Source organism: Melozone crissalis, unplaced genomic scaffold (genome assembly GCF_028551555.1).
Source record: "Melozone crissalis strain CALT ecotype California unplaced genomic scaffold, PUWL_Pcris_2 ptg000014l_1, whole genome shotgun sequence".
NCBI classification, from domain to species: domain Eukaryota; kingdom Metazoa; phylum Chordata; class Aves; order Passeriformes; family Passerellidae; genus Melozone; species Melozone crissalis.
The window spans coordinates 9,983,621-9,999,004 of record NW_026535792.1 but is presented as its reverse complement, the minus strand read 5'-3'; the positions used below and the strand labels follow the sequence as shown (position 1 = coordinate 9,999,004).

The 15,384-nt window shown below is 40.4% G+C and overlaps 1 protein-coding gene across 2 annotated transcripts; it reads left to right on the top strand.

Moving 5' to 3' along the window:
* Positions 1-973: 973 nt before the first annotated feature.
* Positions 974-10,393, top strand: HDC (histidine decarboxylase). 2 transcript variants are annotated; one of them, XM_054272809.1, is made up of 12 exons: positions 974-1,001; positions 1,804-1,976; positions 3,010-3,123; positions 3,868-3,990; positions 4,802-4,936; positions 5,830-5,973; positions 6,230-6,296; positions 7,054-7,216; positions 7,321-7,411; positions 8,570-8,668; positions 9,348-9,449; positions 9,632-10,393. In XM_054272809.1, the coding sequence occupies exons 1-12, from the start codon at positions 974-976 to the stop codon at positions 10,391-10,393; spliced, it is 2,001 nt and encodes a 666-aa protein (XP_054128784.1). The 2 variants fall into 2 exon arrangements, with proteins under 2 accessions (XP_054128784.1, XP_054128785.1); XM_054272810.1 differs by lacking the exon at positions 8,570-8,668.
* The last annotated feature ends 4,991 nt before the right edge of the window (positions 10,394-15,384 follow it).

Sequence of the window (15,384 nt, the reverse complement as noted above, 5' to 3'; positions counted from 1 at the left end):
GGATAAGGATTCAACATTGAGTAGTGTCAAAGACTGTGCTGCCAGAGAGAGGTCAGAATGTGTTCTCAGGTCCTAAAACTGGAACAAGAGGCAATCTATAAGGCTGTTCTTTCAAACTGAGAATGATCCAAGTGGAGGACTTGGAGGAATTCTGGAGAGACAAGACTAAATCCCAGTGCTTATGCATATCATACAGGAGAAAGGAAAGCACAGAGAGGGAAGAGGTGCCTTTTCCCAGCTCAGTGGTCTAGGGTGATACCCTTGGAGGAACATCACCCTGATTAGTGTAACCTGCTCTGCTCTGATCTGAAGGGCAGGATATCCACAGAGGATCACTGCTACTTCACATTGTGGTTCTGGAGCTGGCAAGAGCTGTGGAGCCTTTCCTTTTAGCAGCATGGACTGACAGCATAAGGACTGAACACTTGTGGGGATGTAGGTATATCCTCTTTTTGGGGAAAAAAGAGTTCTCAAAACAATTCTTAGGAAAAGTTCCTGTCTCCCATATCAAATCTGTTCTGTGCCGGTACCTTGTTTTCATGGCTGCTGCTAGCACAATGGCTGGCATAACATCTTTTAGCTTTTATTTGGTTTTGAAAGCTCTTGAACTTTTTCTCTCCCACAAGTCTTATGTTAATATGCCTTGTATTCATGTCATGGATTACTGTGAGACTTCTGAAAAATTGATTGAAAATGGGAAAGTGCAGAGGCAGCTCCTCTTAGTGATACACTATCTTACACATCAAAAGAGCACAGATGAGAACATGAGAGATTGTAAAAACCCTCAGCTGGGAGGAGTTAGATAAACACTCACCAATGACCTGCCTGTTAAACCTTTTCCAGAATGTGTGAGTCTGAGAGATAAAGGGAGCTATAAAGGGGGAAGCAGCTGGCAGGGCACCAGACCAAACTGACCACAGCTCCCAAAAGGTTGTGGCCCAGGTTTGAAGAGGTGCATTCCTAAGGAATCAGTATGGAGCCTGAGGAGTACAGACAGAGAGGTGAGTGATCTGTGCCTCTTGCAAATAGGTAACGTCTGCTCATGGAGATCAGCTGTTGTGGGGCTGGGAGTGATACCCAAAATTAGGATGGGCTATATCCTCTTTAAATGTGCATTTGGCCTTGAGACTTGGATCTGCTGAGGCAAAAATGTGTCCCAGGGTTGAGTTTAAATTAATGGATTTAGTGTCTGAGGGTAACTTAGCCTTTTTGGTCTTACATCTAAGATGCTGTGGGAAAGCTGCAAAACTGTAATTCTGAATAAACTTGTGCTAAGGGGTTGTCCACAATAGCTTTTCACTGGCTTCACATCCTGAGACTCCAGACTTGGACAGTTCTGGAGATGGAGAGCCAACCTTGGTTCCAGGGCTGCGGGAGATTGCCTTAAAAAGTGGAGAAAGGGTGTGGAGCAATGCAGCTGATTTCAGAGGATACAAAAGCAGGTTTGCTATAATGACAAGGAAGTGTAGGACATGAAAATTTAATACCTGTGAAATGCAGTTTCAGTTAATTTGTAGGCAAGAAAATCTAACCTTTCAGTAACCAAACAAACTGTACTTGTACCATGATTGTGTTTTAAAGGTACATTTGAACTATTCAATAATGGCACTGAAAAGACCCTGTGAGGCTGTTTTAGAACATTATTGGATGGGACAAGTAGGGTGTAGGAGGGAGGAGCTGGGAGCAGTATTCCAATGCTATTGGAATCTCTGCCCAATACTAAGGACAGATTGTGTGGAGTGTCTGTACTGCTAGTTAGTGTTGCCATAACTGAAGCTGAAACCACTGGTTTGCCTCTTGCAGGGAAAGAGATGGTGGATTACATTTGCCAGTACCTGAGCAATGTGAGAGAGAGACGGGTGACTCCTGATGTACAGCCAGGTTACATGAGAGCCCAGCTGCCAGACTCTGCCCCAATGGACCCAGACAGCTGGGACAACATCTTTGGAGATATAGAGAAGATTATTATGCCAGGGGTAAGAAATAAAGTATAATCATAGCAGGAAAAAGCCATTACTACCTGGGGTGAACACCAAATCCTGGGAATGCACAACTTCTGCAGAACATTGTTCTAAATAAGTAAAGTACCCAAAAATGTAGCATTAATCTTGTAGATGTTATCTCCACAGTTGTGTTCCTAACAAATTTTAAGTGTTAAATTGTGAATGTATTTTTAAACTACTTTGTATATAACTCATATTTGCTTATAGGGAAACAAATTCAGCAGTATGAGAAAATCATTAGCTTCACAATGTCTCTACCTGCTGAACCATATAATCTTAATTTCAGAGATGTGGAAACTGGGCATAGCAAGGTGAAACAACTCTTGCCCAGCTTCATGCACATGCAAAGCTTGTTTCCTGTGCTTTGAATGTAAAAGTCTACTTCCTCTTGTACATAAATACTGCAGATTCTGCTAAGAGAATTCATATTACCAAATTGCATGTTTTATGTAAGAAGCTCTTTCAAAGCCCGTTCTCAAATTTTTTTGTAGATGTTTGCAGAAACTTGATCTGATGTAGGAGGGGCAATCAGATTACATGCACTTATGCTGATGTCCCACACACCAGCTCATTCAGGTGTATAGAAGGGTTTATATAGTTGTAAATTGCTGTGTGTGGCTAAAGGTAACTTGTTATTTGACAAAATGAGCAATGTTGTTGCAAGGATTCCCTTTATAAAGATAAATATTTTGATAAATTTTTCTGCCTCTGGTCTTTCAAACACGGCACAACATTCTTTCCTGTTCAGAATCTTTGTCTGCCTGTTTAATTCAGATAAATGCTTTTGCTGTTATTTGTAATTTATCTGTTAATAATGCAGTGTTATTATCTGCTAGTGCTGCTCCCCTGTTGATATTATCTCTGCAGCTCTCTGCTGCAGATATATAGTTGCATGTATTATGTTGCTGTAATCCTTTTCTCTCATTTTAAACAGATAGGAACCACTACACCTCATGGAAAGTTTTGTGACATTTTCAGACTGAACTTCTCCATAATTCTGTTCTAGGTAGTCCATTGGCAAAGTCCACACATGCATGCCTACTTTCCAGCTCTAACTTCCTGGCCTTCACTCCTTGGAGATATGTTGGCTGATGCAATTAACTGCTTGGGATTCACATGGGTAAATTTTTTAGGGCTATTTTAGACATTCCTCTCCTGTGTGTAACATGCAAGAGCAGGTCTTAGTCATTCTTTCTTGTTCTCTGAGTCAGTATAATTATTTGTTTTAACCAACTGTATGTTGTTGCATAAATGAAAATTGTCACTTAAAAAAAAAAACAACCCAAAAGAACATATACGAACAAGCATTACCTAGTAGTAAGAGGTGAATGAAGAAAATATACCAGAAATGTCTGTTTTCAAATTCTTTGCATATCCCACTGAGCATTGTTCCTTGTCATCTGGTCTCAGTGCCAAAACTCTTACACAAGCAGTGTAAGCAGTAGAGCAGCCACCATCCATGACTGCAGGCTAGATTGGGCTCCATTCCAGTTCTCCTGCTCCTTTGAGAGAACACACTTCCTATTTTTCCTCTTGTGAAAATAATTGTTTGGTATCCTGGGCCAGAATATCTGCGTGTTTTGTATCCTCCTGCAGCAGCTACAGAGCACTACTTGCTTACGACTCTGCACACCACAGTAGTTTCTGAAGCCAGTGCTTTCCACAGTGCCAAAGTTGCCCAGATTTTTAGATATGTGTCTCTGTGTAAGAAAGTAGAAGCTCATAAACCTGTAAGAAATTGGTTGGTGTGGTCTCCATGTAGCTGTATCAGATTAGCTCATTGCCTCTCTTAGCTCTCAGTTGGACAAGGGATCAGTGCCCAGCGTGAATTACAGCCTGATTCTCCTTTTTCAATTTTTTCTAGGCCTCCAGCCCAGCCTGTACAGAACTGGAAATGAATGTGATGGATTGGTTGGCTAAAATGCTGGGCCTTCCAGATAAATTCCTGCACCACCATCCTGACAGTGTGGGTGGAGGAGTATTACAGGTAGGGGAGATTAGAGACGGTTTTATCAACATCTGTTTTCAAGTGAATTTCTCTCTAGGTGATAGTTTTCTTAGAGACAAAACCAACAAAATTTTCTATATGGCTCTGAATCCAAATTTGGCATTATTTTCCCAAACTTTAGTATTAAATGTGGTAGATTATAGAATAGAAACTGCTGTTGCTTTTAGTACTGTGTTATGGACAAACAGCAGGTATTCTTGTGGTCTTTTTAAGGATAAATGAGTCAGATTTCATTTCTTTAATCTGTTTCCAATCTTTCACATCACCAAATTTTGCACTAAAATGATTCTTACTTAATTGGAGAAGGAATCCTTGTCACTATCCTTCTGCCACAGTCCTTAGCCACACAAGAAGTTTCTTTTCCTTTTTCTCATGTCTACTTTTTGTCTCTGAGAGGTGCAAGGTCAAGGCCTGAACTGTTACCTCCTTCCAGAAAGTGTAAGCAAGAGTTCCCTGGAACCAGTGCTGTTTTGTTATTATAAGGGACTTTGATCATGTTTGTAATTTATGGGAAATACTATGTTTTATTTGTAGGACAAAAGGAAAATGTGGTTTATTTACTGCCCAGAACTCAGTGCTGAATATTAAAATCTACAGCAGTTAAAGTGCTTTGTTTTGTGTTGCTGGCCCAGAGAGCTGCTCATCAGCTAATGACTCTCCACTGCGTCAGAGAAAAGCAGGAGTAGCAATGAAAGAGGGGGTGGGCACTGGGCACTTCACTGATTTCAGCAGATCCCTGGCAAAACAGCAATGAAGTAGCAGTTGCAGTAAATGAGCAATGTCTTTGCAGAGCACTGTGAGTGAATCAACCTTGGTTGCACTGCTGGCAGCAAGGAAGAACAAAATTCTGGAGCTGAAGATTTCTGAGCCAGACACTGATGAGTCCTCGCTCAATTCTCGCCTTGTCGCTTACGCGTCTGATCAAGTAGGTTCTGATGGTTCCAAGGAGGACAAATTGCTTCTGTTGTCTCACTCAGCCTTTGCCATGTGAAGTCACATTTCTGTGCAACAACACAGGAATGCCTCACAAGCATGGAGCAGTTCCCCTGCTGCTGCTTTCTGCAGATGGGGAAATGGAATCAGTGTGAGGCGAGGTTTTTAGGGCCTTGGCAGTCCTCAAGAGATTGTTTCACATGACTGAGTTCTGCATTTCCTTCCTGTTTTTCACAAAGCCTTGATCCAGGAACTATGTGCTGAGCTCACGCTGCTGCATCTCGTGTTTCTTCCCAGCCTCTTCCCCTCAGAGACAGGCATGCTCAAGGCACTGTTACCTGAATGCTGCTCCTGGCTGTGGGCTCCACTGGCTTTTGCTAGCAAACTTGTTCTGTCCTTGGCCTCCTGAACTGGGCATTACATTCCCCTGGGAAAACTACCACAGGAGAGACATCATGCTCATTCTGTCTTAGTCTAACTAAAAGGACTGTATCTTCTAAGGTGTTTTGCTCCATCCAGAAGTAAACACACTTCAGGGGATTTATCTTCTTATGGCAGGGAGGAGGGAATAAACTGAGGTTGATTTATTTCTAGAGGCTCCTTTAAGAGCTGAGTTTTGATAAATGTCCCTCCAAACACAAGATGAGGATGCCTATTATTATATTTTAGAAACCAGTACCCAAGTAAATGAAGCATTCTTTGGAATTACAGGGTACAGTTTCTTACAGTTACTCACAAAGAAGATGCTTTCAGACTTGTATTAATAGGGATTACAATAAGGTTGTTATCTGTATTTCTTGCCACCGCTGTCTTTAATAAAGCCATAATTTATCGCAGCTGTTCAGCCTCAGAGCTTGAATTCTTACTGTTTTTCTTATTTTAAAGGCGCATTCCTCTGTAGAAAAGGCTGGCTTGATTTCTCTTGTGAAGATAAAATTTCTGCCTGTGGATGAGAACTTTTCCCTCAGAGGTGAAACTTTGAAGAAAGCCATTGCAGAAGACAAAAAGAAAGGCTTAGTGCCAGTCTTTGTATGTTCAACTTTCTGGTTGGGGGTATTGACATAGTGTTATATTCTTAATGTCAAAATGAAATTACATATAAAAAATTTCTTATTGTGTTGAAATACATTAGCTGAAGATTCATATGTATACAGGAATTTCTATTTATATTAAATAAAAAGTTTTAATGTTTTGACTGCTTGCAATAAACTGCCCACTTTTAAAGTGCTGCATCCATATATTAAAAGAAACCAAATCCATTTTAACAGATTTGCTTTTTTCCTAGGTTTGTGCAACTTTGGGTACAACTGGTGTCTGTGCTTTTGACAATCTCTCAGAACTGGGTCCAGTTTGTAAGTATCTTTTTTTTCCCCCTGATTTTGCTCTATGAAAGAATCTAGATGATACTCTAGTATCTAGAAGATACTCTTAGATTTTTCATGCCAAAATGAAGGAGAGCAGAGTGTTTCAGACATGTTTTAGGGATGGCTGAAGTCAGTACAAGACTGCAGTGATTTCTGTAAGATTAGATTAGGATGCTAAAATACATTCTATTAGAGATGGATGAAATTTGCCAACTGATAAATCTTTAATGTGGTTATTCAGGAAATACAGACTGTGTGGTACTGTTGTAGGATGGATACATTAATATTTAATCTAGCAAAGGAGTTTTGAAGGTAGATTCTGGTAGGACATCCTCTGGATCAATCAGTATCACAGGTAAATTTGACGTGGTTGCAAAGTCTATTCCAGTGTAAATTCTGACCAGCAGCTGCTGAAGACCTGAGGAGCTTTCTCTTATGGGTCAGAATGTGGCTTCTATTTCTGGGTCCTTTTTGCTTGCCACTATATCTTTATTTTGGCTTTGTGCAGCTGAGGGGTACTGGGGAATTTCACTTAGTGAAAGGGCAGGTGAGAGAAATCAAATGTTAAAAAGACAGCATTATCCTATATTTTAGCATTATGGATCCACACCTTTAGAATAAAACTAGATTGTCAATTGCTTGTCAGCCTCCTCCAAATCACTGCACCTGGTTTGCAGAGAGGAGAGATTAGCATGCACTTTGATTCTCTATATCCCTTACATAACAACAGTCTCAATTCCAACAGGTGATGCTGAGGGACTCTGGCTTCATGTTGATGCTGCATATGCAGGAACAGCATTTGTATGTCCTGAATTTCGGTTGTTTTTGGATGGAATTGAATATGCAGATTCCTTTACTTTTAATCCTTCTAAGTGGATGATGGTCCATTTTGACTGCACTGGATTTTGGTGAGTGTAGTCAAAACACAAACAACACCAAAAGGATAACATGCAAATTGCAAAGTTTTTCTCTGCACTTACTTTGCTAAATCTACTTCTTTCTACAATCATAGGGTTAAAGATAAATACAAGTTGCATCAAACCTTCAGTGTTAATCCTGTCTACCTCAGGCATGCCAATTCAGGAGCTGCAATTGACTTCATGGTAAGTTATTATTTAAGCTGATATTTTGTATTGCCTATAAAATTTTCAATCAGACTGTGAAATTCCTCTCACATTCTGGAGTATGTTTATCTTATTGCTGGTCTTACTATGTAAACCAATTTATACTGAGATCCTAATGCAGAGAAAGTAGCAAAACTTTGCAGTAAGCTCTGGTTATGAGGATTAACTATAAAATTGCTTTCAGATTGAAGTACTTAAGATTTTTACACAGGTGCAGATCCAGCCTTGCCTTTCTAATGCAAAGGGTCATTTCTGTTTATTGTGTTGCTGAAGTAATTCCTACTGATGCCATTTTGGCTGGATTTCTTTTATCTGCATATGTAACAAAAGACAGAAAGGAGTAAGCAATGGAAAAGCCATGCTCTGAAACAGCACGAGAATTAATTACATTTTTTCTTCAGATTAAAGAATTCATAGGAAAGCTAAGAGGCATTTCACTGCAGATACATCTTACAGCAGATTTCAGTACAGTAATACAAAGGAATATTCACTGCCAATTATTTCTGCTATGATCTCACCCTAGTCCTGAAAAGATAATTGTTTTCTTGAAATCAATAGTGCTTTTCACTAGAGTGGAGACAGGGAGGGATGGAAAAAAGGATATTGAGTCCCTCTTGTGGTGAAATTGGATTCTGCACGTGGTTGTGCAGCTTCCCTGAAATATTCCTTTACATGTTTTCTCACTCTTTTCCTTGGAATAGGTGTTACTTTGTTTGGAACTGCCTACCCCAGTATCAAATCTTGCTGTTTATAATTGATTTGGGAAAATGTTGAGGAAATTACAGGAGCTGAAGCCAGCACTAGTCAGTCCTAAAGTGTAAATGGCCACATCTTGAATTGATTATGCTCTTAAATGCAAAAAGTTGTTATAAGCTTGTAATTAATTTAAAATTCTAAGCATATCTAAGCCATAAATTAAGGGGAATAGCCAAAATCTTATTTTTGCAAATAATTTGAAAATATGGGGACCCAGTGTTTCTTTGATGGCTGTTTCCTAGGCTTAGCAGATTTTCAGTAATATGACACTATTCATCTCGAGAGAGGTCTCTGACCTGAGTCTGAAGCAGGAGATGTAGCAGTGGAAGGAGAACTCTCCTTTCTGTTGTTTCTGCACTCACTGATGTTCTGTTTCCACAGCACTGGCAAATTCCACTGAGCCGTCGATTTCGTTCTCTCAAGCTGTGGTTTGTGCTTCGTTCCTTTGGCGTGAAAAAGCTTCAAGCTCATGTCAGACAGGTGTGTGAGTTACCAGAGTGTTTTATGTTCAGTTCTTGGTGGGTGAGATTAGTACACTCAGAGATGCAGAGAGGAGTAACAGGAATCCTCTCACATGCAAAGCTTGTGTGAATTCTAAATGCCTGCTGGTTTTACTCTAAAATAATCTGTAAAGATTGACTGTGCAGACAAAACATTTCCTGTCCCCTTCCTGACAGCACTGGACAATGGAAAGGCACTTGATCACTGCCTTCTGCACTTTACTGAGCCATAATTTGCAGAAGCTTTCTTTGAGGTCAAGTGGCAGCTGTTTGGGGCAGGCTATGATGAATAACTGAGCCCACCACTAAGAAAATGTACAGGCTTAAGTCTCTGACGGAGTGTAAATAGGAAGGGTCACATTGTGGATCAGTGGTTGCTGCAAAAGGACTCTCATATGAGAAGGCACATTCTCTTTTCAAACCTCCAATAGAAAATCCCTATGTATAGGCCAGTTACTCATATTCATTGTCAAGGCTTTGGGCAAATAGAAACAGACTTTAAAATTCTTAGCTTTGATGTCATTTTTCTGTTTGCTCTTATTCATGCATTGGAGTGATGTGTTTTAGTGAGGAAAGGAATTCCTTTTAACTACCCAGTTTAGCATCTTACCAGCGGGTTTGTGACAAACAGATAACTTTTTTTCCTCCCTTAATTGTAGGGTACAGAAACAGCCAAATTCTTTGAATCCTTGGTTAAAAGTGACCCACTCTTTGAAATTCCTGCCAAGAGACATCTTGGGCTGGTTGTATTTCGCCTAAAGGTAAAGATTGGCCCTTTTGCATGTCCTTTTGGAATGAGCTGACCACAGCTGACCTCTCCCCAGACATTAATAACTGTAAATGTATTTCCATTTAAGAATTTGTGATTGCAATTCTGAGATATGTTTGGATGTCACTGGAAATTCTAACTATAGTATTTTTTTATTATTCATATTTAAAACAGGGTCCCAATTGGCTGACAGAAAAACTCCTGAAAGAACTGAGCAGTTCTGGCAGGCTCTTCCTCATTCCAGCAACCATCCATGACAAGTTCATCATTCGCTTTACTGTGACATCTCAGTTCACAACCAGGGAAGATATTCTGCAGGACTGGAGCATCATTCAACACACTGCAGCCCAAATCATCAGCCAGAATTATGGCTTGCACTGCATCAATTCTGGCGATGGGGCAGGAATCCCCACCACAATAATTCAGCCTACTTCTGATGCCATTAGCAATGTTCCTCAGCTTTACTTAGATGGAGGGAAATACAAAACACCTCCCAGAAAAACAGTAGTACAGCCTAAGAAATTATCAGTAAGTCCCAGTAAGTGTGTGATTAGTCAGCAGGTGAAAGGTCAAGAGGATCCTCTGGATGACTGTTTTCCAGAAGATGTCCAAAATGTTACCAAACATAAGTTAACCTCTTTTTTATTCAGTTATTTATCTGTTCAAGGCAAGAAAAAGACAGCACGTTCCCTTAGCTGCACCAGTGTGCCAGTGAGTGGTAATCTGGAGCAGTGTAACCCCAAAGCAGCAGCCACTGACAAGAAAGAGCCTCGTGCAAATGCCAGAGTTCTTTCCAGGCTGCCTGAAGACATGATGATGTTCAAAAAAGGTGCCTTCAAAAAACTAATTAAATTCTACAGTGTCCCAAGTTTTCCAGAGTGTAGCTTTCAGTGTGGCCTTCAGCTGCCTTGTTGTCCTCTGCAGGCCCTTGTTTAACAAGTAAGAGAGCTTGGTCCTTAGAAAGAGAACCAAAGTTTGCTTATTCACATGCAATACTACATGTTCTTTTGCTCAAAATGTAAGCTGTGGCAATGACCACTGAGAAAATGCCTGTGCTTTTACTGGTGAAACCCTCATGTATTTATAGATTAAAATATCAAATAAACCTTATAGGCCTATAACATGAAACCTTCTGTTTTGTGGACTATGGTAAAGAAAATGCCAATTTCTACCTTACCAGAGCTGGTAATGGACAGTTTCCAGTTGGTAGGCTGGAACCACTTTGACAGAGAATGCTGGCTCCAGGAGGTGATAAACAATCCAGGTCTCTACTTGCACCACTGGTTTTTGGTTTTGTGGTGGTGGTTTGGTTTCTTTTTTTCTATTGTTTTTTTTAGAGGGGAGGGTATTGATACCTTGACTTTAACTCTCTAGACTGATGTGAGGATCTGTGTGTGCAGTGCCAACATCAGTTTTGGACAGTGCAAAAAGAAGGATATAACCTCTCTAAGAGATTTTGCTGCAGCAGGGCAAATTCCCCAGAGTTAAGCACAGCAGCCCTTCCAGTTCACGGGTTCTAATCAGCTGAGGGAGGCTTTGTGCAACCATGTTACAAAACAGTTGCCCTTGCAAAGCACCTGTGGCCTTTCTCAGCATTACCTAAGGTCTGTAAACCACAAATGCAGGAGGAAAGAGAGCAGGAATGATATTTCCTTCTCTCTCATAACAAAGAACTAAGGGGCATTATAATAAAGGGTCTTCATACAGCAAACAAATGTTTTTGTACAAGAGACCAGTGATTCATTTTTCTCCCCCCCCCCCTCCCCCCCCAAAAATTCGGGGGGGGGGAGAAAAATCTATTAAGGACAGCTTTAAATTTAGGAATAGTACAGTTGAGCCAGGAACCATGTTGATTGATTCATTCTGGGAAAGCACTGCTAGATGCTCAATGCTTTCCTTGTAGCTGTTTCCAGACACCTACAGTCACCCTGTCTTGAAGGCAATGCACTCAGACAGATGGATCTTCCCTCTGATCCAGAACTATTTCCAGGTTATATAAAAAATGAGCCTGGTTAATATCTAGGCCCTTATACAAAACCAGCTAAGATTCAGGTGGAGTTGCAGTACTTTTGCTTCATTATGACAATCTCTTATTCACACTTTATTTCTGCTAAAAATCAATAACCATGTTGCATATCACTTTTAATAGTGCTATTAAACCTTTCTGTTTACACAATAAAGCAATAAACACACAGTGAGGATGGCAGTCCCTTTGTGCCTAGTCTTACATGTTTAAATTTATATTCAGCAATAGGAAGTACTGCCCTGAGTCAGACACTTGTAATTTATAAACATATCTAATGTGCTAGTGAGTAACAAAAGTGTGATAGAATTTTAGAAAATTATGGAAAGGCTTTTTCCCCACTTCCCGTCCTTTCCTCCACCTGTTTCTTTCATTATGTAATTTTATTAGACACTAAGAATCTTTCAAAATGTATATTGGCTTTTTAATTTGGAATACTTCCTTGAAAGGATTAGACTTTTCTGTCAGCAACAGACTAGAATGTGTATTTATGCAGAATAAGTATGTTGGCTCTATGGCTTTTAGGAAATACAGGGCAGAGGGCAATGCAGTAGATGGTAGAAGTCAAAGATGAACATGAAATGCTGGAATTGCAAAACACTGTTTCAAGGAGTGATTCAAGAAAGAAATCTGAAGCATTGAGCAAAGATAAATAATGTGCATAAATTGCAAGGAGACTGTGGACCTGGTTCTCTGTCCTGGCTTATGGTTATCATAAGGCGCTACAGAGACTGGCTGATCCCTCTTTCCTTACTAAATTCTAACTGCAGTTCTACTGCTGTGACATTCACTTTATGCAAAAATATTTTTGGAATGAAGGAGGAATTGATATAATTGCAGTGATCCAAACCATCTATGAAGCACCTATGAGTAGTTACCCCATGCAAACAAGTGCATCACTCTTTAAACACTCACATTAACACTTTTACCTGGGATCACCTGGCTTGGGTTAGGATATTTTGGTTACAAAACCCTCAAAACTCACACTACCCAAACCACAGGTCCATAGGTTTCTGGAGAACTCCTTTTTGGTGAGCAGCTGAAGTGCTCACATAAGGTAAATGTTTTCTCTATCCATTGTAACAGAACGTCAGCTAATGGATTGCCATTGCTCCCCTATGCAAAGGAATGATTAATTCAAGCCAAAAGCTCCTTTGTTTTCCTTGAAAAAAGTTAATGTCAGTAGGCAGTGAGAGATTACAGACCTCATTAGGAGAGGTTTTTGTTGGTCTTCCCCCTTTCCTTTATGGTTAGATTTTCAGCAAAATGTAACAAATGATCCCTGTTATTTAGTTAGCAAACAACAAGAAAAGTTGTTTAATGATGCCTGAGGCACACTGTGTAGCCTATGCAAATATCTAATGACCTGGCACCCTAGAGGTAAATAACCCCCAATAAACTTTCACTGAGATAAATAACCCTTCAATAAACTTTGAAATCCATATTTTATCGTAGAGATAAGTTACTTTAATGACATAAAAAACTGTATTATTGAGTTCAGTGTAGTTATATCCTTAGTTACTCAGACAATCTTGAAGCAAACTGCAGGAATTTCACCCTTCTGACTGGACCTAATGATCAGGGCTCTGTCCTTCTTGGTTCTAAACAGCCATTACTGTGAATAAGGATGGCTTTTCCTTTCTTACTTTTTAAAAAAATAATTATTTTTCATTTTATATCTTGCTATATGCCACTAAGGGGACAAATTCCTTCTCTCTTGTTCAGCCTTCTACTGCCTTCTTATGTCAAATCTGATACCTTCCAGCAAAAGGTGAGCAGATTCAGGTCATTGATCTGCCAGGAAACTTTTCCACTGCAGATTTTCTTTCCCCTGCAGGATAAATTCCCTTAGCTGTTGGTGAGCTGTGGCCAGCTCTGGTGCAGCCCCAGCCCTGGGTGTGTGAGCAGGGTGGGAGGGAGCAGATCCCTGCACTTCAGAGCTGCTCAGAGCTCCCTGCAGCTGGAACCTGAACCTGGGGATTTGGGTGGCCCAGCCAGGGCTGCCTCCCCTGCTCCCAGGAGCCAGCCTGAGAAAATCATCTGCTTTATGTCTAGGATAAATTTGGACTATCACTAGACCTTGGCATTTGGATAAATTAGAGGGGTTTTGCACTTCTCCTGTATCAGAGCCCTGGTGCCACAGGAATTTTTTAGAAGTTGCTGCACAGCTGTAAACACTACAGAACATATTTGAAGCTTCATATGTGATGGCAACTGCCTGGGAAAAGTAGGAGAAATTAGTAGGCCCTGTTAGCTAGGATCACAGTATTTCCAAAGCATTGCTGAACTTCCATAACTAATTCCAGCTTCCTGCTCAGAGTGTGTAGCAGTTTTGTGCTATGGTCCTTCAATGGGCTTTCTGAAGTTTTGGTGTGTAACCTTTTCTTCTTCAGTAACATCTCTGACTTTCTAAGATGGGATGTAGCATTAGTTCTGTGACTTCAGTAGGGAGTTGTAATCACCAGCCTGGAGAGCTGAAACCCTCAGGTTTATTGATTGTGAATGTGACATTTTTAAGGACCATTATCTGCCTTATTATTCAGGGCTAATTTGTTTTAAAACATGTAAATCTTCACATATAAATACTTGGTTTGCTTACCAGCTTTTGCACAATATGTGCAATGTTTTTCTAAGCTATTCCTTGACATAAACATTTTCCACTGTTCTCCAGCTACGTTTCTCACAAAGGTTTTCAGCTCAAGGCTTTGCAGGTTTTGCCAAGAGGCAAAGACATCTTGCTGTGATCCACGAGATGCCACCAGAGGGCAACAAGTAACTGGAAGTTTGTGTTAAATTTGGATTCAGGCTCAATGTACAGTTAATTAAGAGAAAGGTACTTAGAAAGAGAGTATGGGAAAGCCCAGCACTCCTCATGCTGGCTGACGTGGGATGCTCTAGGCTGCAGCATTTTCTGTGCAGAGAGCCTCTTCTCTTCTTTCTGTTTTGTTACGGTGTAACAGGAGCCTTCACTGCTCAAATCAGGATGCACCATTCCAGCCAGTTCAAGGGACAATAATCACAGCACAAAGCAACACTTACATAATTGCTGATGAATGGCAGAGAGATGGGACTCAGACTGGTGGCTTCAGTGAACCTGTGTAACAGGTCAGCTGGGTTTGTTTTTCTTTGTTTGTTTCACCTGACCATTCCCATGGAAAATCCCAGCTGGGTATTTTTCAGGACTGCTAAACTGAAGCCTTCAAGCTTCATTTTTCAGTTTCAAATGTCCTTCTGTCACTTTTTAAATTAATAGCTACTACAGTTTCTACTAAAGGTTTATTTGCAGATTTACCACAGTTTTTCTCTAAGGTTTCAATCAGATGAGACAGGCTGACCTGATCTAATTAATTGGTGCTGCCAAAAGGGGTCATTTTGTTCCCCTGTCCTCCTTATGTGACCTTCTAGTTCCACTGCCTCCCTTGCTCCAGCTCTGATGCCCTTCTGACAGTTTTGTGATGGATTCAGCTCACTAAGGCAGCAAAACCCTGTATTTTTAGGGTGAGTTGAATCACTGAGTAGAACTGGCTTATTGAGGAATCATACTAGCACCAATACTAGGACTAATACAAAGGAAGGAATAAGGAAACAATAAGCTTAATCTCCCTTTCCTACATGCCTACATCTCAAATTCTTCTTCTGTTCCCTTCCCACTTGGGAAGGAGTGTAAAGTATCTCTTGACCAAAATAATTTTTGTAAATGTAAGAAGCAGGTTTGCAGTCTGTGCAGAGATAAATCAATGAATCTACTCACAGCAGAGTTCAAGCAATTCCATTTTCCCCCTTGGTGGCTGGCAGAGGTTCAGGAGATGAAGGTCAGTACATACATGCTCTGGCACTACTGAAACTGTGCTTACATCAGCAGTTTATTGGTATTTTTCCATATCTTTCCCCACTTCTGAGAATG